Source organism: Pseudoliparis swirei, chromosome 21 (genome assembly GCF_029220125.1).
Source record: "Pseudoliparis swirei isolate HS2019 ecotype Mariana Trench chromosome 21, NWPU_hadal_v1, whole genome shotgun sequence".
NCBI lineage: Eukaryota > Metazoa > Chordata > Actinopteri > Perciformes > Liparidae > Pseudoliparis > Pseudoliparis swirei.
This window is the reverse complement of record NC_079408.1, coordinates 10,502,133-10,529,710: the sequence shown is the minus strand read 5'-3', so window position 1 is coordinate 10,529,710 and position 27,578 is coordinate 10,502,133. Positions and strand designations below refer to the sequence as shown.

General features: G+C 41.8%; 1 protein-coding gene across 5 annotated transcripts in view; it reads right to left on the bottom strand.

Moving 5' to 3' along the window:
- Positions 1-27,578, bottom strand: part of LOC130211677 (adhesion G protein-coupled receptor L3-like) — a 198,328-nt gene that overhangs the window by 64,886 nt on the left and 105,864 nt on the right. For all 5 annotated transcript variants that reach the window (XM_056442598.1, XM_056442600.1, XM_056442601.1 and 2 more), the window contains exons 5-6: positions 22,535-22,644; positions 7,324-8,124 (exon numbers count right to left, since the gene is read on the bottom strand). In XM_056442598.1, coding sequence (XP_056298573.1) covers positions 7,324-8,124; positions 22,535-22,644 — 911 coding nt within the window. The remainder of the gene's footprint in view (positions 1-7,323; positions 8,125-22,534; positions 22,645-27,578) is intronic.

The window sequence follows — 27,578 nt, the reverse complement described above, 5'->3', positions numbered from 1 at the left end:
CAAAAGCGGCGCAAAGGGCTTCCGGGGGGTGAAAATGAAACTAGCTTTAGACAGTTGAAGTGACTCCTCCAACCTTGTGCTGAACCCAATTACCTCCTAATTTTAGTATTTGAACTTGTATGCATGGGTTACAACGACAGTCGTCACTTTCACCGACCCTGGACCGTCTTGGTGTGATGTCACCCATTAGCTCTCTGCGAGCCGCTTTTCACAGCCTGCTAAATGGGATTTCTGGCTGCTGGGTGTTTTTAGAGTGTGGTGATTAGTGGAGATCTCTGAAATAAATGTCAACCATGTACTTGTAATTTGGCTGTTTGATGAGAGTGTGCTGATCCACAACTTATTTTTAGCTATAGACGGCAATAAAAAAGTGGGTTATCTCATAATAGTTATATAGTTGACCAATACATAGAGTGGCACATTTGAGACTAACGTTGAAAAGGTGTGTCCCGATGTGAACCAAATCTTACAGGAGAAAAGTGGAGAAAAAAATAATATATATCTGAGGTTTCTAATATGTTAACCGATGTGGCTTGTTAATTCTCAGCCATCAGCTAATTGAGTATGAATTTGTTAAACATTGTATTTTTGATGACTATACAGCACATCTATTTGATCCATCTCTCAAAATCAGTACACGTTTCATAATGGCATAATTCTCGAAACTCCCAAGCTTATCAATTCCCTAACGTTCATGCTGTATGATCCCCCCAAAATGCTAAACGACACAATTCCTGGTGTGCTGAGGAGAATGGTCGGCAATGACATGATTAAAGTCCTGTCATTTCATGGAGTCTTTTGTGGCAGGACCACAAATTGATCAGAGTGCAACTGGGATGTGGGGGTGGAAGGATGGCGGTGGTGGGAGTGTGCGGTAAATTATGCAGCCAGACATCCGGTAATGCTCTGATATCATCTGACATGATGAGAACCGTAATGGATGGGAGCTATGCATTGTTTGGCAATTAATTTCTCATTCCGAAGCTCTGTTCCTGGAACCTGAGGGGCATCTGTGGAGGTCACACAGCCCTGGGAGAAGTGTTTGCCGTGGGCTGATATATATGCACACATGGACGTCGTCCCAGCGACGACGCAATGTTTGAGCTAAATGACAAAAGACAAGTTAAAGCCTAAAGCCTGCTTGCGTATGCACTGGAGTGAGGTACGACAGGATGAATTCACAAAACAGATGTGCAGTAAATACATGCAAAGGCCATTTTTCCCCCGAATGAGCATGCATAGAAGCTTTTCTGCATTTGCCAAATTAGATTTGGCCAAGTAAGTAATATGTATTCATTCATTCTGTATAGTCTAAAATAGTCTAAACGCCTAAGATAAAAATAATTACGCAAATATGTCATGCACATGTATATTTAGTATTAATATATATACATATAAACACTGTTATGGTAAAATAAAATATTAAATTCACAGAAATGTCCTATTTAGCATCATTCTTTAAAAGCTAAACAGAGGAATGCTGGATTCAGTTTGAATTCTTAAAGCCAACAGTCGAGTCTCACACACGACTCAGAAGGCCAACCATCATCAAACGTACCAGGGAAAGCAAGAGGAGGGAAGAGTATTATGTGGACATGAGCAGAGGGGATTTCAGAGTCACGTAGAGAAAAGGAACTCTCCTTCAAGGTCTCATCCATTTGCCAAAACGTCTCAGGGCAAAGCCGTGTCGGGGAACTCCGACACTGGTTCTAAAATATAAAAATTAAGATCCGAGGGAGGCCTCCAATCACATTTTTGATCGGCTTTGTGGGGATAGCTATGGTGATACACGTGATACATGTGATACACGAGATACACGTGTGTTTTAACCAAACAAATGGAAGACAAACTGTGGGGCAACACACACTATCATTGATTTTACTCTACACACACACACACACACAAAAGAGAGGGCCAAAAACCGCATTTTGCTGAAGTAAAAAGGATTAATGCTTCTGTCTTATAATATCCATTCACCCAAACTGTTTGCATATGTTTGTTTTTCCCCCAATTCTCTCCATGTCAGGAGAGATGGATAGGTCGCTGACCTTAATTGAGGGATTGCCTGCCACCACTCTAACCACACAGGTGATCTGTGCATGATTTCTGGATCACGGGGAAGCTGGCAAGGCCCGTGATGGATGGCCGATCAGGAGGGACACCAGACTATCATGATATGTAATGGGGTGTCGTACAGAACGGACAGACATGCTGAACCACTTGAAACATGAGCTCGACAGCTTAAAGGTTTCATTCAAAACCCCTGACAGAATATTACAGATGATTCTACAATGATTTTATTTTACAATATGGTAGTGTATTCTAACATGGGGGAATATGGCTTTGAAACAGTACAAGAGGCGCTTAAGCACCAACGAAGTGCTCCCTGTTTCCATGCAAAAAAATATAAAGCTGCATTACTAACAGAGCCCCATTGTGTGGGAGCATTAAATGGTTTGCAAGAGGATTGTGCATTTGTGCACATGTCTGTCTGTGTGTGTGTGTGCACACAGAAAATATCATTCCAGACTGTAATCCTAAACCTTGCACTTTCCCGTAAAAAAAATTGCCCTCTGCAGGAGATGCACCAGGCATGTGTGAAATGCAAATAAGCATGTAGCCTACATTTCTAAGCCCCGGCATCAAAAAGGGATTCATGCAGAATGCAAACGGAAGTTTACCAAGAAAAAGAGTTATTGATGCTTTGTTATCAAGAAATAAAAGTGTCTATGATGACATAAGACCACTGCAGGGTTGCACTTGGAACTATCTGGTGACGCATCAGAATGAATGACTCAAAAAGCAATATGACAGGTACTGGGAGGCCCGTGGATAAGCACTGGTGACAGAGGGACAACAGTTTGTGACTTTAAGAGCGCACCGAGTCACACTCGAGATGATCTCAGACTCTGCCAGCCAGCAGTTACTGCTTAGACAGTCTTAATCAATTTAGCATGCGTCAGACACTTCCAAATAGAGCCAAGATGGGCCTGAGCGTCCAAAACATCCGCTGCTTCGGCATGAAGGTCGGGGCACCGCGTCTGCGGGCTCCCCCCGGGCTCGCAGTGCTGGCACCGTGCCGTGGCCAGATGGCAACATGTGGCAACATTACAGGAGCGCCAGACGATGGCTGTCTGTCTACGACACCGACTGCAGAATCACTCAGACGTGGTCCCACTGGAATGGGAGCTGAAGGCGCCCTCTCCAAGATACCGACTGCTGTATTCGGTAAACAGTCCTCAACACTCATAGACGGTCAGTACGTAATTGAACAGTATGTAGGAAGACTATAATGTAAACTCATTCTGGAGGGAAGCGAAAACATGCATCTGCGTTACCCCGCGTATGATGGAGCATAAGCAGCATGCTGGACGAGTGCAGCGGCAGGTGAGTGTGAGACTCAGGCCAATTCTCTCATGTGGCTGCCCTCGCCTTTGCAGTCCTGTCGAGTCCTCAGCGCCTCATGCTCGCTGTGGCAGACAGCTGAGAGGTTATTCTGGTAAAGGTGAGGCCAGGTCCAGAAGTAAAGTCTCCAGGAAAGTTATCGGAAACAATACTGCAGGGTTTCTCTTGGTATTGTTCGTTTTTTTTTTTAAGGAAAGGCCTGTGGCTTCTTGACCTTTTCTATATCATCTCTATGAAGCCTCATGCATGTGCCCACGTAGGTGTAGATGTGTGTGTGTGATCTTTTCCCATGTGGGTGCAAATCATATTAAATAAAATTAACTGCTCGCGCAATAATCTGTTTTACTTCAAATCTAGTTAATAATACTTTGATAAATTGTCAAATTGTTTTACTAAACTGCCAATCGGCCCGAAGAACTAAAACAATCTAAATCTGATGGGAGAACATCAAGACGACGAGACAGAACCTCGTGACCCACAGGCGTTGGTTGAGTGTGGAGGAGGTCTTCAAGAGGTTTGAGGCAGGTTTAGAAAACCGTGACACTGAACAGAGATAAGCGCTTCAGAGAAATGGATGGAGGTTTGCTGTGCACGGACACGCTTTCAGTGAGAAGTTGTCAAGATGATGTATTGGTTTTGATGGAACAGAAACAATAATTTGAAAAGGTGACGCTGGTCAGTATCAAATATAATACTTGCTATCTTGACAATGATTCCAAGCAACCTTTCCAATCGGAGGTGTTTTCAAGTCTCTGCGTCTAGCCATCCTTCCTTCGTGGAGCGGAACCACAGTGATGGAAAAGGGAGAACACTCAAAATGGTGGATCTGGAGAACTGGGTCATGGATGTTTGGGGGACAATTACTTTCAGAAGATCGGCGAGGCCATTACGGCACTTGGAAATGAGTTAGCAAAAAGTTCATTTACTAAAAGGACAACGCAGTTTTTTGCCTCTTGGCTCTTGTATATGCTGCATCTTTCTTTTATATTTAAAAAAAGATCATAGAGCAATTTCCCAGTTGTCCTTGGATACTCTGCATTTCACGTGGACGTGTGAAGTGGATTAATGGCAAAAGAGCTTTTATATCTGGCTGCTAATAGCGGTCTGTGCAGCACACTTTTTATCACCAATTCAGTGAATTTAATCATCAATGGAGTTGTCATGGAAGCACTCATGGGCAGAGATCACTCGTCCTTGAAAACAGCAGATCTTGGCAAAACAAATATTGCTCTGTCTGTTGAATAGACTTCAGCAAATGCACAAATTAGCACAGGAATATGTTCGGTGGTATTCTAAAAGTGGGAAAATATGTTTCCTTTCATGAATATCGTAAACCAATGTTTTTGTTGTTGTTTTCAGGTTAAGAAACAACTCATCTTTTTTTTTTTACCAACAGATTGGGGGAGTTCTACATTAACATTTGACGAAAGAGTTCATGTTCACAAACATTTGCATTTAGACACAATATGGGACTTGGAGGCACTGCGTTCTGTGCGGTCCAGATATCATGACCCCGTCCCTGCAGCAGGTGCTGTGCCCTGGCCCGTGTGGCCGGGCAGAAGGTAGCGGGCTCCAGCTGGGGCCTGGCTGCTCCTCTGCTGCTCGGCGGCCAACATGCCATGCTCCACTTGTATGGCAGGTCACGCTTAACCGTGGAGGGGGAGATGCGCTTGTGTGAAGAGCGATGATACGATGATAGCTTTCTGGGAGCGTCAACAGGCACAATGACCACCGACGAGGAATCGGAATCTACTTTGAAAGCCCGTGTTTGCAGCAAAAGGAAACTTACTTAGTATGCCGGCTAGATTTCACAGCATTGCCTCAGGCCAAACTAGTCAAATTTGATTAGTTTTCTTGGTAAAAGAAACGTGCATCAGATGGTTTGAAAACCAGCAGCTATTGGAGCTGTACGTCTCTGCGACTGCTCGTTGCAGTTTTCCTCCATCACACACTTGTCTGATCTGAGCACATTCTCACTCGAGTCGCATGTACAGTGTTTCATCATTAGGATTCAGCAGAGTACACACTCATTTGTGTGTGGTGAGGGGGTCGACACTGATGCTGAATTAACCAATGTTGTGGCAACTTTCCTGCAATCTCACAATTATGCTTGTAGTGAGACAATTGTGTGGAAAATGACTAAATGACTAAAATCACTTTACGCTTAAACCAGAATAAACCTGCATCCTGTATTTGGTCTGGGTTATCAAACTAAATGGTTTATAGTCCATTCAATCACTTCTATATTTCTTATTAGTCTGTATATCTGACATATTTGTTCTTTTACTCCATCCATCCACTTAATGTAACATTTTACGATCTATATTCACGCAGCAGTCTCTTTACTGGGCAGCTTATTCTGCACAATGGCAGCCAGACACAACTCAACATCTCACTGGAAAGTCCAGGGCTGAGGATTTGCATGTGAATTAGCCCGTGTGTTTATGGGTGTGTGTCGATGCAAGTGTGTGTGCTCATTGTGTATCACAGTTCAAAAGTGACGGATAATCATTTAATACAAAAAGCACATTACAACATAATTTCACTCTTACGAGTTGCCGTGTATCATCAAAACCAAACGCTGTAAGCATGGTCACTGAATGAATGAATATATTACGGGGAGTGTTGAAGCAGGACTCGTGGATGAAAAAAAAGTTGGGGTAGAGTCGCTGCCAGCGAAGGAAAATAAATTAAACTGGCAAGCGGCAGGTAGCGAAAGCTCCAGAGGAGAAAGCAGAGTTGGGGACTTCACACTCAAATAACTTGTGACATTTCTGACTCGAGCTGTTGATGAGATCGTGCAAAGAATTACCATAGTGTGTCAAAACAGGTTCTCGTTTCCGCTTTATGCTTCACAACAAGCACTAATTTAGAAAAAGAACAATGGAGGGGAGAAATTAGACTTTTCAAAAGAGTTTTTGGAAGCCTCATGTGAGCAGTTGGAGAGAAGAAGCGGTTTGGTTTGTGGCGGAGATACTACATGTGAACTACTTGCAGTGTTAAACGTCCAATCAGGCATAGACTTCAAGAAAATGCAGGTCTTTTTGTAACATACAAATGTTTTCTCCTATTATTATAGGAGAGTTGATGAGGCTCATCATGTAATTGCTAAAAATGGTTTTATACGAATCAATTCTGTGTATCTGCAGAATCTCTCAGGTTAACTTTATTCCACTTCCATGTTGGCAATTAAGTCAAAAGTACAGCGGTAACACATGGAGCAGCATTTCATAAAGTCAACTATCGCAAAATGTTTCCATGCCAAACTGTTATGTATAATTTATAAATGTGTGGAGCAAATTAATTTGATTAGTACATTCTGACATTCTTTCTTTTTTTAGAGCCGTGCAACTAACGAAGCTAAACATGTCGTTGGTTAATTCTTTTGGGAACATTAATGTGTCAGGCAAATGTTATGGATATCAATAGATTATACATAACTAGCATCATTATGGTGTTATTGTTTTTACCCTATTTTTACTTTTACATTACATATCATTTAGCTGACACTTTTATCCAAAGCGACTTACAATAAGTGCATTCAACCATGAGAACAAACTCAGAACAACAAGAATCAAGAAAGTAACGACAACATGCTACAAGTAAGTACTATTTAAGTGCCAGTACTTGGATTTATTTTATTGTTTTTATCTATTGTACTGTTCTATCTTGTCTAGTTTTTACTATCTTTTGTCTCGCCTTCGCCTCCCTGTTTGGCTTTCTGTAGTTTTATTAAAGTAATGTAAGTGTAAAAACTAATTGGCATTCAGATTGTCTTACACTTTAAATTGTGATGGTCTGATGTCATCGCCATTTGCTGAAACACCAAATTGCACTGACCCAAGTAGAAAAAGACATTTAAACGAGTAACATGTATGAATATTACGAGAACTGAATAAATACATATGTTGGTCTTACCGAGTCTGTTGTCCAGCGGTCCAAAGTCCAGAGTGTACTTCACGACGTGGTAATTGTTCCAAACGTACAGCAGGTTGTCCCGGGGATTGTAATCCACTGCAGCGATGTACTGATAGGAGTTGGGGAAAGGGATGTCCATCGAGCCATCTTTGCTTAGCTCTGTGTTGTAGATGTAGTCAATCTTGTTTCCGGTTGCCTCGTTGTCATCGTCCTCGTACACAGACTTTACCACATACAAGATTCCACAGATCATAAAGGCGTTGGATGCTGAGCGCTTGTCATAAGCCGTGTCCCAGGTCCCCTCGACGCGTAACGTGTAGGGATTGAGCTGGCTGATCACGATCCGCCCGTTGTTTTGCTCGGTGGCATAGATCACCCAAAGGCCGTTTTCGTCAACGGCCAAGTCAATGTCTGACTTCCCTCCCCAGCGGTACGGAGACGTGTCGTGGTAGTTGGCGTTGGCAATGATGGCCTCGCCGCTCTTGATGCGAGTCCGCAGGTCAAACTTGACAATGTTGCGCGTGCGCTCCTTGTTGAAGAACAGGGCCCCGTCGTAGACCACAAAGCCCGTTCCATCCACGCGATGTGGGAGTTTGTAAGTTGTCGTCGGCCTTCCGGCGATAAAGTCTCCTTTGGAGGAATATTCGGTCAACGTGTCGGTGCGGTATGGTGTCCAGGGCATATAGTAAATCTTATCGGAGGCTTGGAGAGGGTCTTTGCACCAGGCTCCTGACTGGTGGTCCGATTCAAACAGGTGCTCGCTCTGGTACACCCTGCGCAGAAGCCCTGGGCACAGGAATACTGAGGAGCCAAAATAGGGGAAAGACAAGTACGGAGTTACATTGGCAGGTATTATTCCCCAATAACTTAAACAGCAACTGCATGCAAATACAATGAAGTTGAAATCTGAGGCTCAATCTTCTCCACCGCGAAGTACTAAGATATTGAGTCGCATTCTCTCTTCATCAGCGTTGGGATTATCCGAATGAAAGCAGACAAGATTACAGACAGTACATGTTGTGACATGAAAATAAAAAGGTAAACGGGACATATATGAACTCAAACACTGTTTGTATTATTTCAAACACACAGTTTGTTATTTCTATCTAAGACACATCCGATACAGTTAGTCTCTCGACCTTAACACAATTAGTTTACAACATCAGTGGAAGAACAGACTTGTGGGTAGGGGTGGATAGCGTAAGTGAGGGTTATATTTGAAATAATTCAGATGATGCTATTGAATTTACCATGGACGGACTGACTTACCCACGTGCACATACACACGTTACCATTTTAGTTTGTTTCCCTTTACAAAGTGGCTTCTCAGCACACGTCTACTAAATTACATATAATTGCAACAGAAAAAAAAGTGTCAATCTTCTCTTTCATTAAAACACTCTTTTGGCACTTTTTAATAAATAATTTAAAGCAGACAAACCCAAATATGAAATATTTGGATAAATAGCCATGCCGTAATTATTGGCAGAGGCGGCCCTTTAGGAGATAGAAAACAAGACACAATTACAGTAATTACATCATCTGTATAATGATTGCCCGTCCATTATTTCCCCGACATGACATTTTTAGTCTGCAGCAGGATTTACAGTACAACCATGTAAACTAATTACATGTGAAATGGTTTGTACACAAATCTGATAAAGCCAGGCCATGGCAATGCAGCTGGAGCCGGCATATCGTGGAGACGGTTTGCAAGAGCTAATTTCAGTTGATTATGGATTATCAGGGACCGAGACGATTCAAATTTTCTGTCTGTTGAAAAAGATGACATCCTAACTGAATTGCATTGAAATAAAACCTGGAGTACATTAACACATTCATCTTGAAACTAACAAATGCTTAAAAAAAAGAAGACTATACTATATTCACAAGGATGTCGCAAAGAGAGAAACTGGCCGAAACTGATTGAAAGAAACAAAGGGTTTTCCCGGGGTTGGACCCTGCAGTACATCACATGGGAACAAAGTGTGTGTCTGGGCTCTTTTCGCGGTAATGGGCCGGCAGCCGGACACAGCGCTGACAGGTTCTCGCCGCAGATCCGTCGGGAGGTAAAAGCTGCACGCTTCGAGGAGGAGAAAGAGACAGCGAACACAGAGGCTTCTTCCCCTTGTAATCTCTTAAGATTAACCCTGTTGTCTACCTGCAGGTGAAAAATGTGGCGAGATGCGTTCTGTTGACATAACGCCTTGGCACACATCTCAGCGGTCGCTCCACTAAATGCTAAGAGGGCCAATTCTGTGTTTGAAAAAGACGAGATGTGCCGGGCTACAGGGTCAGAGGAGGGAAGCTTTGTACTGACAGCACACTGGGCTCTGTAAAATATGCTTCTTAACGATGGAAGCATGGAGGAGTGAATGAAATACAAAAGCAATCATGGCTTTCATGGGGAATAATACTGTTCTCAGCAGCACAGACATCTCTATGAAATGTTTTGAACCCCCTTCAGCTTCATTGCTCCTTCTCCTTGCCACAGATATCATTGTTCTGTCATTAATGCATGACCACTATGAAACTTCAGATTTACTGCACGGCTATTAAAGCGAAACCCTTGACTCTTGCTTAATGATTCCATTTCCATCTCTGACTTAAATCCAGCTTTGTAGTTAACGACTGACAAAGGACACGTTTCCACCTCAGTGAAGATTTAGTGTATGTTCTGCAGCATCATGCGGTGCTGATAAAATAATAATGACTGCTATGATCTGTCGCCAGTATTGACTCGTGAGTCCTTGAAGGTTATAGCCATCATCATGTTAGAGCTATAATCAAAAATGCTGACAGCTTATTGGAAAAACTATTGATCCCCCTGTATAGCCCTCTCCTTTAATATTATGCAGCTGATAAAGCAGACCTGAATAATATTCTTTTATTAAAAGGGCCTAAAAACACCCTGGGGTGATGGGATTTCACTGGAGAGCAGCTCTGTAATGACCTCACCCTCAAGAATAATCATATATGTGTCAAAAGAGCCGTCAATCTGCGTAGACAGAGAAAGAAGGTCCAGTGTGATAGTCCCTGTTTGGATGCTGCAGCATGTACAAGGCTAAATAAAGAAAGCATTTGCTAATTAGGTATATTTATAACACTGTTTACCAGATCAATTAAATGTCCCCATGATTGACAACCTCCACAATACGCACAAACCAACACAATATCAGACACCTACTTTCGCACCCATCACCCACACAAAGTCAAGCAAGCAAGCCTTTGCTCAAATGAAAGTGCAAATGCAAAAGAAAAGTTGTTGGCATTTAGTTACCTTTTTGTTCCACTTCTATGTTTAGGCATAAAGGGAAGAGAGAGAAAGAAAAAGGAAAGAACAGATTAATGATGTGATAACCGGGAAAGGTCTTTATTTTGTAACAGTCACACAACAGTATCAGAAGAGCTTGGGGTTAGTGGAATAAACACACAAAACATTCAATCATAAGTTTTCAGGAAAGAGAAACCAATTCTGCGTCACACATGAGCCTGTTGGGAAGAGAAACAGAGGACTCGTCAGTTTTTTGGCATTTTTTTTCATCTTTGCAGTGATGGCTGAGGGATGGTATCGTGTAAAACCGGTGACTTGTTGTACAGCAATAGAATCAGTTAACTCTATGGCCACTTACAAGCAACCTTATGAGTCCAGGATACAACCGCTATCATGCTAATCTAGTAGCCTACATTTCACAATGCACACACAGCTGCACTTTTAAACTGATCACCTGTACCGGAAATTATAACGTAATAATGTGTTCACATGCAATCTTGTCCAATGCATTTTTGGTGAGAAACTTGAATACACAGTTGTTTGATGAAGATGTTTAAAGATGTTAGAGAGGGATTTATTACGCCTTTACCTCTAAGCAGCTTATGATGAATCATTACCACTACTAATGACAAGATTTGTTTTAATCAATAATACAATCTTTTATTTCATTATCGTTTGAATTGTGTTTTATATGAAGAAAAAAACCCACTATAAATTACTATGACAAAGTAAAATGATAACATTCAGAATTGTTAATGGTTGACTTCAGAGCAGTTGAAATGATTTTTGGGAGGGTGGCCTTGTAGACCAGCTGCTTTAATCCCCTCCCCAAAAAAGGGATCTGTATCTACTAATATTAATAAAAAATAATTGGCAATTAGTATCGGCATAAAAAAAAAAGTAGCAGTGATCTCTTAAAGCTATATTTTCTCCCTTTTTTTGATCCGTTACTACTCAGCTCTAATTGCTGCAGGTGTATGTGGAATGCAAAATATACTTTGATTCTTCGACTCAACAAGTATTCTGAAAGCCTCTTGAAAAAAAGCTGGGGCTATAACATCTTTATTTTCAACACACTATATGCGTTGCTTCATCTTGTGGACAACCTTATATATGTCAGGCATGGCTTTGGGCCGGTCCCGTCTTTTCCCCTTCAGTAATCCTGGTTCTAATAAGAGAGGATTAACCTCCGTTACCAGGGCTTACAAGAGTGCTCTCCTCCGAATGGAGACTGCCAGTGAGTGAGGGATGGAGGTCAGTGGATAGGCACGGGTGGGGTGAAGTTTGAACGATGAGAAAGTTATCAGAGGAGAACAATATTAATGCAAGGCGGTGAGCCGGGGAAAAGCAGCATGTGAGGTGGCGCTGTTACAGGCGAGGGAAAGAGCCAAAAGAGAAGAATAATGGGGAGGGGAGAGGCTTTCAACAAGTCGTCTGTGTTGGTCAGATCATACAATTGTACAGTGGTACAGCCCTGCACCTCATCAACAGCAAACACTCCAGCTGTCACAGAGCCTGTGCAACAATAGCTCTGGGCTACATCTGAATCACTATTACCGGAAACTCAAAATTGCCAATAACTCGTAACTACACGTGGACCCCATCGATTAAATCGCGGTAAATAGCCGATTGAAGCCTCTTCACCTCCCATGTGCAACGGCCACACAGCAGGGGCCAGCGGGAGGCCGGAATATCTGATTGAGCGATAGCTTACAGTGGCAAAAGGAGAGGAGGGTAATGATCTATAGAAAAGGGCATTAAGCGGTGGGGATGTGAGAGCAGGTAGAGCACGCAATCGCCGTGGGAGATTGTGCGAGGAGGGAGTAAAGGATTTGGCTGGAATACCGGACAAGGAAATACGCCACTCCTGGGGCTACTGTACAGTATGAGGCCTGGTTGCTTGACCAGAACATGCTGCTGGATGCAGCAAGGTCACCCCTCGGATCACTGAAACCAATTTGCTCATGCAGCGTCCACTCATGTTTCCCTGCCAATACAGTATAGGCAGAGATGTACCTGTGATCATAGCCCTGGACTACCTCATGTGCGCTGCAGCCGATGGAAGCGGAGCAGCAGGAAAAGCAGAGTGAGACGGAGAATTGATTCATTTGAGAAGCTTCTTTACTCTGCCCCGCCACCCCCATTGTGACCTTAATGCGATTTTGGTCACGGCTGTCATAGAGTCACTAAAAAGCACTTAGCTCTCTCTCTCTCTCTCATCCTCTCATCCAATCCCTTTCTCTCTCTCATATCCTTGTAATTCTCTCTGTGTCCTCACTGATGTCAAAGAAGAATTAAGCTATTCAAAATATGCACACAAACAAATAATAGTGTACCTTTCGCAGGTACCGTCACCTGAATGAAAGGGTTCAGTCGTCTTCCATCCAACAGAACGGGCCATTGAGTACCTTATTCATCGGATGAAAACATGATGAATGTTCCTTTATGTGCACTTCAGTTTCAAAACACAGTCCTGCATGGTGTTCCTACTTCTATACACAATCTGTAATAATAATAATAATACAATGATAATGGCGAAGGGCCACAGCAAGGGCTTTTTACCCGAGTACGGTAGTACAGTGGAGACCATTGAAAGGCTACACGAGAAAAATGAGAGGGAGAGATACTCCACTCGATTTTGGGATGATGACGGTAATGGTGATCACATCACTCGCCAACACTTAAAACAGTGAATGAGGAAATTAGCCAATTATTTGAAACAAGGAGATGACAAGTGGCCGTTCATCAAAGCATTCGGTAACACTTTATAATAACTGCACGCTAAGAAGCATTAGTTAAGTACGAGTAAACACTTGATTCATCATTTATTTATAAATGATATATTCATCATTTGTAAATCAAGTATTGTATAACGCTTCATAGCATGTCGTTATTATGTGTTACCGAGCCGTAGGACCAGAGAGAGACTTCTTTAGGCCACTGCTGCCTCTATCTTGACCAAATACTGCAGAGACAGACACAAATAAATGGTAGCATTTTATAATAACTGCCCGCTATAAAGCATTATATAATAGTTCATTTACAAATGGTGAATCCATCATTTGTATGTATAAATGATTAATTAAGTGTTTACTCATACTTAACTAATACTTCATATTGTGCAGTTATAATAAAGTGTCACCAAGTATCAATGTAAAAGCAGAAATGACATTTGGAAAATTAAAAACAAATTAAAAATAGGCTACACTAATTTCATGATATAACCTGGGGGGTTTATCCAGGTTGGAGTTAAAGGGTGGACAGCGCTGCAAGCTCTTTTTCATTCCAGCAACTTCAGTGTGGGTTCAATTACTGCTTGAACCTATAATTTTAAAAAAAAAGTAATTTCACCAGTCTGATTGGGAAAGTGACAAATGAAAATGGCTCATCATTCGGCCGTTGAAATGGGTTGAAGACGGTTAACAAAAGGTTTTGGCACATTTTCCTAGAGATAAAAAAAATGACCAGCAGTTGTCACCCTCCCTTGGATGGTAAAGCAAACCGAGGACATGTCATCATTGGAAATGAGAGAAAGAAATCCCCTTAAATTGTAGAGATCAACTGGGCTCGCTATTTTACCAAGTTCTGTTATCGTGCATTAATTATCTAGGATTAATGTGCATTCACCTGGCTTCACAAAATTGCACATAGGCACACCTGGAAGCAGCGAGGAGCACTCTCTTTTCTCTTTTGGACATTGAGAAGCAATTTGGGGTTAAGACGCCTTAATTCTACTCCCTCACTTATCACAATACAGATTTATCTGGAGATTAGTCTGGGGATAGAGAAATGCTGCCCACAGATGTAGACAGGCAATGCCTATAGATCAATAGGTGATTTAATATGTAAATGTCTTATTCTCTTATCTTGTTTTACAATTATGGGTTAGTGTGTGTTCATCATTATATAAGTGTTCTACGCGGCCATAGTTTCAGTGAATGCATCGCTTGGACAGGTTGGGGACAATTCTGGCAAAAGGTTTGGGCAAAACAATCTCTCAGTAAGCTGTTTGCATGCAGCTTGTTACCGCCTGGCTGCTGGATGGTTCACCCTGCCACACACATACAACTGGGGAAGGCAACATGGCTGATGTGCAACCTACCTAATTGGCCAAGCTGTCGTAATTAAATGTAATAAACTCAACAAGAAACCAACCCTTAACGACTTATGGTTAGAATTCCAAATCCAAAACTACAACAAGGAAGTCAGGATGTAATTCAGCTTTAACAGCGAAGATAATCCAGGCAGGCGATGTTGAAGCACCTTGATGTACAGCCATACCGTACCCTATATAAGTAAATTATATTACCACGGTATAATGCAGTCCATACAGTATTTGCACAGATAAGGAATAATTTCAAATATAATTTGCTCTCGAGAAGTTGCTCTGCATACTCATTGTAGTCCACTCGAAGCTTAAGACACACGCTGAGTCCCCATTGTTAGCCGACTGAGGGCCCCGACCCCATCATGTGAGCGGCAGCTGTATGGATTTCCATTTGAATAATTAACGCTTCCCAATTTCACACTAATGGTCGAGAGGTATCAGAATGGTATCATTAGCCGCTAATAGAGATTCATGGTGGAATGGCTGCAATATTTTGAAATATTTCCCCCCTCTTTTTTCCATTCCCTCTCTCAACTAAGGCGATGCAGAGTGCAAACCCCTTAACTCCATCCCATCAGCTTTTTAATTAATGACACAAATTACAGGCCTTGAATAGCATGTGCCTAAGGATGGGGGAGGACACGCAGACTACCATCTCTCTTTCTCTAGATTCTCTCTTCATCTTCCTCATTCTTTTCACCCCATCATTTCCCTCTGTTGGTGCTCATCAGTCTCCCATTTCTCAACACGCTTCTTTTTCTTTCAACTACTCGTCTGCTCTCTTTGTGCCACCTTCTCGTACCTATTCCATCTCCTCCCTCGGGTCTCCCTTTCGTCTCCATGCTGGGAGGCTGCAATGCTATCCTATTACCTTGACGATGCAGGATGCCGCGCGAGTGCGTTGTGTCTTTGTGCATATATGTACGTTTGTCTCTTTTTGAGGGACAGGTGCGACGACTTGGCACTCATCCAACCTGCTACCCACGCGGGACGGAACAACAGAGGGTGCAGCCGGAGAAAAACAAAATGAAATACAGTTTTTGTGGAACATGGCAGTAACTGGAGCAGAAATAACCTAATAGCACCTCATGAAATATTTCTTGATTTTAACGGACTTTGAAATGGTGGAAAAAGAACAGAGGGATGAGGGGGGAGATTGTGGGAGTGGAAAAGCAAGGGAAGAGGAGGTTTAGCCTGATGTGGCTGGACATGGTGGAACATCAGTGAACAAAGAAAAAAAGAAAAGACAAGGAAATTAAAATGATCACCATACTTCGATTAGTATGGCGATCATTAAAAGGAGAGACGCCCCAAAGAGATAAATCTCTAATGGGTTCTATATCCTCAACACTTGACATGTGCCTAAGTAAGTGTGTGTGTGTGTGTGTGTGTGTGTGTGTGGGTTGGAAAAACAGTTAACGGCTTTGCTTGTGTTTTATAAATGGAAGTGTTTATGAACATTTCCAGACGCTTGTTCAGTGTGCAAAGAGCATTTATTTCAATACGTTGGATTGTACATGTGTGTCCATCCATGAAAAGCAGGGGATGATCCTGTGTGTACGTTGTATTGAGTGAGAGAGCAGCCGATGCAAAACAAGACCCTGATAGATGATACCAGTTTATTCAGCTATTAGCGGTGGGAAACGGTTTCTGCATGTCCAGATTCACGCCTTTCACACCACCATTTATCCACATTGGTGAGCAAGGTCCCTCTGCAATTATCTCGCCTCTCAACTGGGAAAATAATTAATTTTTCTTTCTTTTCTTTTGTTATTCCAGTCCCAAAACGTTTTATATATATATGTATATATATATATATATACATTCATTACTATATATATATTGTACTTTGCATGTGATCATAGTATTGTTCATCAACTTTTTATATATAAAGAAACGGAAGAATATTGTGTAAGATATTGTGTTATCTTTTAACAATTTGTCCTATAAAATGCTTCAATACTTGAAAACGGTCAGTTTAGATGTTGATCCCTATTCTTTAATATCACTTTTGACAAAACCTTGTCCGTCATTGGCTCGTAGGGTACAGTTGTAAACAGTCTTTCCGCATCCCTGCAGCAAATGAGCATGGTGCTAAACTGTCAGTCAAGCAAAAAACACCGACACGCCCCTCAGAGGCTTGAAGGAGAATTTCGTATCTACTTTGTTCCCCCTTGTTTCAATAATCAAAGAACTACAGACAATCCTTTTTTTTAAATCGGATTTACATTATTTTTTCGACTGCAAATAAAGAGATAAATCATTGTGATTTCAGTTGGACTAAAATATGTAAAGACAGGGTGTTTCTGCAAAGCACAGATTAAAACCAATGTGCTGTGACAAGATCAATCTCTGCAAACTCAGGCCACGACAGCAGCGTGAATCCAGTGTGTGAAATATATGACAGAGTGCGAGTCGTCAGCGCTTGCCGTGCAGGTTGGGGAGTGGTCAGCTGTCACTGAGTGATGTGATGGCATTACAGGCCCCCTTCACACATGGGAAGAAGTGGAGCTGGTCACTCAGGTGGGGAGGAGAAAAAAGCTGTCTGAACAAGAAGGCTAATGCTCACTGGCATTTCGTCAGGGAGCGAGGAGGGTGTGGCTGTGTGATGTATCTGCTGTCACGCCTCCCACCCTAGACCTGATGAACGTGGTTTGGAGAGCTCAAGGGCAGAAAGCCACTGAACTTCCAAACAATCTGCTTAGTAGATTTCCCGATAACATCAAACAGAGTGATCTACTCTTGAAGAAGCTTCAAATTGCTGCAAGATTATCCAAGGCAAAGAGCACTGCCCGGGCGCTTGGAAGTGATGGCGTTTGAATACTGAGTGCCTATCAAAGCCGAGCTACATTTGAAAATCAGATTAGAGTCAATTCCTATTCATAACCTCAAATGTGTGGGGACACTAAAACAATAGGTGACCCTGACGAGACAAATAACCAACCACATGGTCCACACTCAGTCCCATCCTGGTCACCCAGGTGGTGTTTACCTTAGGTGTGACCACTACATAATGGACCCTGTAATCACACCACAATCTGCCCAAGCTGCATTGTACGTGATTGCCATGTGCAGACCATCAATTTCATGGTTTCACCTGCCAACACAGAAGGACAGAGATTGGTAGCAGGTGCTGAGCAGAACATGCCAAAACAATCGACTCCATTATTCAGTGAGCCCCCCGACCCCATTCTGTACTTGTTATGTGTGTTATTATTAGCTAAATGAATTAAAAAACAATTAAGTAAGTTTGAAATGAATAAAATCGCCAAATATACATGGCAAGTTTTCTATCAAGTGTGAGCTCAGGATTATTCCGCTGCATTTGAGAGAACTGATTGCATGATTATATGTCCTGGCTTAGCTTCCAAAGAGTGAGCCATATCTGACAGGGATGAGCTGGATCCCACTGTGTGAGACCGGATTTGACATTGTCCTTATTAGCTACAAACAGTGGGGGGAACTAGTGGCTTACGTACAGCAACAGACTGCCAGCGGGATTTCTGTCTTTGTTCTTCCACTCGTCTTGTCCGTCTTTCACTTTCCCTCCACTACATCCGCCATGCATACTGAACTGTCAATTTAGAAAAGTGAACTGATCAAAAGCGTTTCCAGGACCCAATGTTTTGGGGGCGAGGGGTTTGACCGCTTGCCTGGACCAAATAGATCAGTCGGGATGCCATGAAAGTACAGTGAAAGGTACACTACCGTTCAAAAGTTTGGGGTCATCCAGACAATTTCGTGTCTTCCATGAAAACTCACTTTTATTTATCAAATGAATTGAAAATTGAATAGAAAATATAGTCAAGACATTGACAAGGTTAGAAATAATGATTAATATTTGAAGTATTCATTTTGTTCTTCAAACTTCAAGCTCAAAGGAAGGCCAGTTGTATAGCTTATATCACCAGCATAACTGTTTTCAGCTGTGCTAACATAATTGCACAAGGGTTTTCTAATCAGATATTAGTCTTCTAAGGCGATTAGCAAACACAATGTACCATTAGAACACTGGAGTGATAGTTGATGGAAATGGGCCTCTCTACACCGATGGAGATATTTCATTAGAAACCAGACGTTTCCACCAAGAATAGTCATTTACCACATTAACAATGTATAGTGTGTATTTTTGATTAATGTTATCTTTATTGAAAAAACAGTGCTTTTCTTTGAAAAATAAAGACATTTCTAAGTGACCCCAAACTTTTGAACGGTAGTGTACATCTCACTACCGGACTACAGGGAAATGGCTGATGCTCAGGAGAAGGACAAGACAGGTAATAGCAAGCTGTCAACAGCATCGCGAGTCTTTTAGCAACAAAGCAGGTCTGAAGTGGTTTTGTGTCCGCCTAGTTGGAGTTTGAAGGGCCACAGAGGAGATGTAAGTGCTTCATTACTCCTGATAAATAACATTGGCTAAGGAGGAGGGAGACACAGTTGTGTTGACCTCTTACGAGCTCGACCTCTGGGAGGAGCCACATGGAGAGAAAGATGAGGAAAGCGAGTGAGAAAGGTTTAATAAGGCAATAAGAGAATAGAGACATTCATCTCTCCACTGAGCCGTGGAAAGTCAAGGTGAGGGGGCGGGGCAGAGGCAGATGTTCCTGATTGGTGCAAAGTCATGTTTATGAGTCATCATGAAGGGTCAGCACATCACTTCTGCCTGAGGGGAGCCTTACTAATCTGTAAAGTGCATGGGGAAGCATGCACACTCTGCACGAGTACAACAAAGACAGAGACCTCTGGCAGATGAAGAATGAGTTTACATGACTTACAGGGTCAAACTATTTTTAGATGCATTGAGTTAGTAATTTGTTTTCCATCCAGAATGGTGTATTAATGTATTTATTTATTGGTTCAACTTTCTATTAGTGCCATTTACCCCCTTCATTGGTCAATGCGATGCTATTTCCTCACACACAGCTTATATCAAATAAATATTCAGTTAAAATGAAAATATGACAGAATGCCTGGTGCTCCGACACGGCCACACAGCACAGGCAACCATTGGCACTCCTCGGAGTGATGTTAGCACAAAGAATAGAAGAAAGAAAATCCCCATTGCAAGTGATGGAGCGAATCAAATCGCAAATTAATAAAATCAATATTGTATCTGCGGCATGTGTCCATCGATTTAGCACACTCCTCTGCCATTATTAACGATGGATCTGATTGTACAATCTTGCTGGCTTATAAAGATACGGAGAAGAGAGCGCTAATTTATCCTAAGAGAAAAGAAGCTCCACAAGTAGAATACAGATGGTGTTAAAGAAGAGAGGAGGGGCAAAGCAGTGCGATTAAAGGACAAACTTTGTTGAGAGTGAGGGAGGCTTGGAGGAAAAGGAAAAAGAGTATTAGGGCAGAGAGGGAGAGCCTGTCAGAGGAGTCAAGACTCCACTGAAGGAAGTTGCTTCCCTTATTAGACACTCAGCTCCATCAGTGTGTCTCAGGAACTTGGTCAAAAGGCCATCTACAATTGAGCCTTTGTGTCTCAAACTATACTACTTTGACAATGTAAATACCTAATTATTCATCAAAATAACAAGTCGACCCCTTTTAGCTTGCAATTATATGTTTGGAGTCTTCCACATGATGCAGCCATTGACCTTGGGGCTTATGAGTTATTATGAAAAACAGGTAGCACACATTTTGGCTGAACACAAAAACAACTGTCTAGATTGCACATTGCAGCCAAAAGGATTGCTTCATTTGGGAGGCAGGGAGGAAGTCAGTTTGCTGGGTTGTCACAGACAAATTGCATTCACAAGCTGCAATAAAATATGTTTCAGAATCCGTCTCCAGTGACCGTTTGTGATTACACTTTGCTTCCCTACTCAAGATATACAAATAAACGCCTCCATGACTTCTGCATTGCCAGCAGAATTTGTTATCCTTCAATGGTCCTGGACACAATCCTCAGTTACGCCAGACAAGGTGCCCGCCATTTCCCTCCATGCTGCACCCCTAATAGGCGGCCCGATGTTACAACACAGCTGCCAGAAGCAGTTGGGGCCGACATTTCCATGTTTCAACTGGGCTTTTGTTAAGGAAGATGAGTAGTGGAGCCAGAAGACTGAATGTGAATGCCGCGGTTCCCATGGGTGTCATGGCATTTCCCTTTGAGAGGACAGCAGTAACAGTGTGTCACAGGTATCGAAGGGTGCTATTACCAATGCCACCCTCTCTCAATCCCTCTGCATTGGATGCATTACACGCCGTCATCATGTGTAACTATGTCCGTTAATGCAGTTTACGCCCATGTCTGTCCAAAATGACATCACCTAAATCTAGCATCCAAATCCTTGATGCTAATCTTTGATCCTTGACCTGAGACCATCAAAACAAAAAAGGTTCAGTTCATCTTGTGAGCAAAAATCTAAAAAGGTCCCCCAGGGCGACCCTGAGATATTACGTTCACTAGACTGGGATGGACTTGAGGTCACTGTGTGTACAAACACCCGCTGCGTTTGAATATTGACAGGAACTCAAAGTTGCACAAAAACTAGACACTTGATTACATTTGCGTTTCTGCCCATTGCAGCTTTAGTCGGGTCGGTGAAAACAGTTGGTTATAAAAGAGCCATCTGCCAGCACTGAATCACAGGTAGGAATGTTTTATACTTCAAAACATAAAAGCTCTCATCAGGCGGACGAGTGAGGGAGCCATGTCAGGATCTCAAATGTTACAAATATGGGTATGATTCAAATTTACACCCAACTACACTGATAACTATCTGTGACCAAATATGTATATTTATATATCAGTACTTTATACAGGACGGTGAACAATATGTCAGGATTCTGACAGGCATAATTATTGTGGCTTTGGTGTTCCATTTCAAAAGGTGTTATGGCCACGTCCTCCGGTCTCACCTGGATGTGTCCACCCTGTCACCCCATGCTGACCCCTCCCTTCTGCCCAAATGTTGCCACTCAAATTTCGTAGAGCTTCACAGGGTTTAAGTCAATTCTTTTTATTCAGAGATGCTTCACCCGACTGATCATTAACTGGCGTCCACTGAGCTGAACTGAACTAAAAACAACAATAGCGTTGTATTTGGATGACAGTCATATTGCCAACTGTATATTGCTGCTATGCTAACAGAGGCAGGACATGATGATTCCTCAAAGATATTAAAGCACCAGAACTGAAGGAGCTGTCGACGCTGACGAGCACCATCTGAAAAAGAGACGTAGCTCACGCTTTCTTCGACTGGTTACATTTGCAGTTTATTTTTCTTTTTAGCATGTTGTGACAACATCATTCCCACAAAGCCGTATGATTCTGTGGAACAATTTTCCATCGGTCTCAAATTGTTTGCCTGTTGTATTACAGCGTCTCGGATACGCTTACTCCACCATCAATAAATTACACAACCAATATCCCACAGAGGATGTTACTTGTAAATAAAGTGACCGTAAACTGACAGGCTGTTGACATAATTGATGCCATGCAGGATGAAGAAAATGAAGTAAGTATTAATCTCCTGTCAGTTAGAACAAAGACATAGCACCGTGTCAATACATAAATATTCGTCCAGCCGGTTATACTATATCATTTTTCTCATATAAACAACACTGTCAATCATATTTACTGCACTCAAAGACTGTGTTCTGCTTTATGTATTACAGGGATCGTGATGTGTCTTCACCTCCACGAATGCTTCTTAATCTGTGTCGCTGAGCTGGATGACACATTCGAGATATCTTTCAACAGTTGGACCATTACTCGCGTGCATGTTGATAAGGTTATTGATGAGCCATTGCTGTTAGGATGAGGTGAGCATGTGGAGGTGCCTGAGAGTGTGAGATAATGAAGGAATACATACTGTAGGGTACACATTCATATTGGACCTCCAGATATTTGTAGGTTCCTGGGCAAGGGTCAGGAAATACATCTGGTCCCGCCACGACAGCACACTGGGTCCGGTTATTACATCTGAAAACAGAGAAAAGAGCAATAATAGCAACATCTTAAAGGCAGACGATTGTGCCTTTGTGTTCGGCAACAATAAAAAGTAGCACATAAATCAGATGTTTAATGTGTGGTTAAGAGAGTTAAACATCTAATTCTGTTGCGGAGATTATGACCATTATGGAGTTGACGGAAAATTATTTATCCAGTTTTTTGGACAAATACATAGTAACAAAGATAGAGTTTTAATACTGTATTTAAATGGGCAGATCACCATTTGGACACATCAGGTTCACTTTTATTTTAAAAACGTGGGTTTACTACAAAGTAGTTTTTAGGTTAATAATTTGATCCTGTAAATCCCCTTCTTGGTTAGGTGTAGCCAACAAAAGCATTCAGGTTTATTACATAACTCCAGATGTTACGTAACAAAACTTCAACACTTTTTATTACAGTTGCCCTGCCAGCCTACTACAGACGAAGATGGTTTACATTGGAGACAGCTGTCCCATCCAGACTGGGGGCACGGCTGTGCCAGCATCCTCACAAAGAGGCAGTGAGTGTTTTCACTGGTTGAAGTGAGAACGGGTTGATTCTGACCACTGTTGAAAATGCAACTCCACTAAGTCCACGAACTTCAAAGACAAATTGCTTGGGGACCACTTTAGGGCAGATACTGTGAAATGGGATATTTCTCATTGATATGAGAATATTATAAACCTTAGTTAAAAAGGATTTAAAAAAAGATCAAGTTTCAAAAAGTGCTTTTAGGAATTCAGAATTTTGAATTGCGATTCGGTGTAAGATGGAAGTATTGGATTTAAGTAGTTTGCAGATGCATGTTGTATTTGACTTGTGAACCCTTTCTTATATAATTCATTCAAACTTTTATTTCAAACTCAAGCTCCAGATTGTACAAAACATTAAATAGAATAAAATGCATGCCTAAAAGAATGGACAGCTGTACCAATGTCTCCACAGCTGGGACTGGTAGCGTGTAGAACTCAACTTTATGTTTGATAAAAACATGATTATTTCATTTTCAGTCATTAACCCGGCAGATAAATTTATACATAAGATTTCTTATAACAGCTTAGAATGTATTAACTCCTGCAGCAACAAACATTTCACTGGCACTACTCCACCTCGGTCTCTGCAATAATATTCTCACGGCATCATTATAAGCTACTTGAAGTCTCTCTCAGCTTTTTTATAATTAGACCACAAGTGTGCAGCATAGAGAGGCGTGCAATATGCTCTAAACAGAGACATCTTCACACATTAAACTGATGTGAGAGAAGGTTTGCCTGTGCATACATCCTACGACATTGCCTATGGATATCTTCATCATCGGTCACCTGTTCTGTAATAAAATGTCCAAGATATTTTACCTCATCACAGACACTGAGGTAATTATCAGACAATTTGAAGTCGGGAAATGTTACACTTTTTGTCCCAGATTTGACTCGATTTTACGAACAACTTCCTATGATTAATATGTTCAAAAGCTTTGGAGGAATCAATAAAACACATGAGAACGGATGAGTTTTGACCTCTATATTTGTTGACCTTTAGGTCGGTGCCATGTTTGGCTTTAAAGCCAAACTGGTTATCTAACTTGTGATAAACTAATTTAATCTGGTCAACAGGATTCCTTCTAGGATATTTGACAGGATGCTGGTCAAAGAAATGGGCCTGTAATTATCTAGGCCCCACTTTAAAACCAGCTCTGTTTTTAAGGACGTTTACAGAACAGACAGCATTGAATTTGGTAACCAGTCATGCGTCACGAAGCCGGGAAAACAAATGGCAAGAAGAAGAGCTATCTTCGGACTAGCATATTAAAGGTGTTCAGCAGTAAAACAAATACAGTGGACATCAGCTACCTTATCTATAGCTTGGTACAGCTCATGTGACATAATCGTCATTGGCACATTACTCTCAATATTGTCCACCATAAGCACTTTTGATACAATTCATTAAGGTACTATAATGCTGTCGCCATAATTCAGAAATGTTGTCTGTTCCTTTAATTCCATCAACAGTGCACGACAAAAATATGTTACAGTAGTCTTTCCAGAAATCAACAACATTGTAGCTCGTCATCGGCCATGGCGTCAGCCCTCATGGCTTGCTGCTTTTTACAAATGAAGCGAATGGCATACTTATATCTTGCATTAGTGAGCTTCTTGTACTCGGGCACAGGCCCTTGTCTGGGTCTACGGGCTATGGGCGATAACCCATGATTTAAAAGCTTCATAGGTTTCATATAATAGTGCATTTTGTTATAGTGGTCCATAGTCTTGAAAGGTCGACTGTAATGCTGCTGTAGATACATTTTATTTATGGGGACACATGAATAACTGATGGACTAGAGATCTCAGATACCACCCTGATTGAGGCAAAGTAATTGGAACCATTAAAGGAGTAAAGCCGGGTATATTGGGACAGAGTTGTGTGACACCTAAAGAGGAGATAGTTCCCCCTTTGCAGGTTCAGAAAACATTCTCATGGGTAATTTCATCTTTCTATTGAAGGGTATAGTTGGAAGTCATGGACCTTAAACCAGGCTTCAAACCATGAACAGGTCACATTGTTATTACTGCATGATGGATGGTAGTGGTGGTAGTGGAGAGGAGGGGGCTAGACACAATCTTGTGTGTGCGATATCAGCTCTGACATGAAATGCAGGTCTTCATTAAAAAACACAATTATGGTGCTGGTGGTGTTCTCATGTGACATTTTGTTTTGGGCAGTCATCAATCAAAGCCCCACTTCATATGCACAGAGAGCCTTTCGCCACAGATGATAGCAACACTCATCTCAAAACATTAACTCTTAAACATTCTGACAAGTATTGATCTCTTTGCAAAATGAAAAAAAGGGGCTATAACAGTCTGTGTTCGAGAACCCGTTGTGAAAGTGATCTTCAAGAGGCCAGCTGCTGCAAGCTAAAGTCCGTACAGACCATCCATACTCATTTACGGACTACCAGTATCTTGCAATATATAAAAGGCTTTTATTCCCCAGCAAGGCTGTTTGCTGTGTAAGTCTTGCGAAGGTTAAAACAGGGTCTGACACAATGATTCATACGCCACATTTAAAGGATTCTCAACACCTTAATTAACATTGATTGGCTGTCGACTAATCAATCGAACCAGTGAGGGACAAGCAAAAAGGGGCCCCATCTCATTTCAAGGAAACCCAGAGTCTCGTCCACGTAAACTTTATGGGTTCATGAACCCCCATCACCCTCTGCCACTCACCCAGTCAGCTGTCTGCGGCCGAACCCTCCCTATGAAGAGTTCATTCCAAGACAGTAAATGCCAGTCAAATAAATAAGGGGTCAAGCTTATAAAACTGAGAATCAATTATAGAGGCAGCCTTCTCATCTCTACACCCTTCATCCTTGCTACCACTTCCAGTTTATTCTAGAGACACACGCATACACACATGAATGGACATTGTTGTTGGATTATTTTGAGGAAAGACAATATATGTACTTGTTTTGATTGCTGCCCCAGAAGTTAATCTGACATTTTTATCATAATTTCTAATAACTTCCTCATGAAGGATTAAACATAATGTGTACATAACATGGATTTCAAACTTAATCCCAGCCTTAACATCCATCTTGACCCATATGCAAAATACCTCTGCTGTGCATTTTTATCTGTGCAGCCACAAATATCTCCTGATCTGAATTCTGTTAGTGTCCTGAAGTACCTGGGCATCTTGCAGGGGAATCAAATATGGTGGAGGAATAATTACAATTAAATGTATCAAGTGCAAATCAATGGCCGAGTAGGAGGGGGATCAATAGCGGGAGAAGCTGCACACGGCACGTGCCACGACGACTTCACAATTACCAATTAGAGGGATAATCAGGATCTCATCAGACCCTTGGCTCTGATGGAGCCCTCTGAACTAGCCGGGGGAGAGAGAAATGGATCCACTCTGAGTGATGTATTCTAATATGGGAAGGCAGGCTGCACACAGGATCGGAGGAAGAGCACAGCAGGGGATCAAACGCCTCAGCAGGTTAAAGGCTGCATGTGGCGTCCTGCTGGAAGCTCCAGTTCCACGGGTACAAATAAAAAGGAGGAACTGTATCATTTGAAGCTAGCACTGTCACAATATCAGATTCCCTGCACACATTTATCCTGGCCAAAATAATTAACAATAACATTATTGCAACATTTGAAGTTTTTTAAACTATACCTGAGTAAAACTTATCTTAAACTTAGTTTACAGTACATGTGCGTGTGTGTGTCATATCAGTAAATCAATCATATAATATTAATATTAATACATATGTTTAGGAATATTTCAGATTATTTGTTGTGGGGTTGTATTTATCCATCGTCAGTATATTACCTACAGTCGTTGTGCTGCATTGAAACAAACCGTTTCAATGCAGCACAACTACATATAAACTATCAAATCTAAAAAATGTTTAGGTGGCTAAAATGTGTTGCTGCTGCCAATGTTCTCAGCAGTATACTGCTCTGCTCCTGCGCTGGGACTCCCGTCTGTATCTTCAAACTGGAGTTGTGCAAACTACCGTCTACTGTGGGTGGGACACTTCATTTTGAGTACCTCATACAACCACACTGCAAATAATCCAAACTACCCCTGTCAAGCAATATCAGGATTGCATTTTTTAAATATCACGGGTATTGGCCAAATAATATATTATATATATATATATACACATACATAAATACATACACTCTAGTCTAGATTCTAAAATAGGACACTCCTCGTTTTTTTCAATTTGGCCACAATCTTTTCCTCCTGCATTTTCACTCCTCCTCCCTCATAGTTGGTTCCTCCTGTTCCCTCATCTGCTGTTTGTTATAACTGGCAGATTAGAGCTCAGACTGCCAGCTGACGAGGGGAGATGTGGCACAAAGCACAAGAGTCCTATGTAAGCACAAACTGTAATGACTATAATC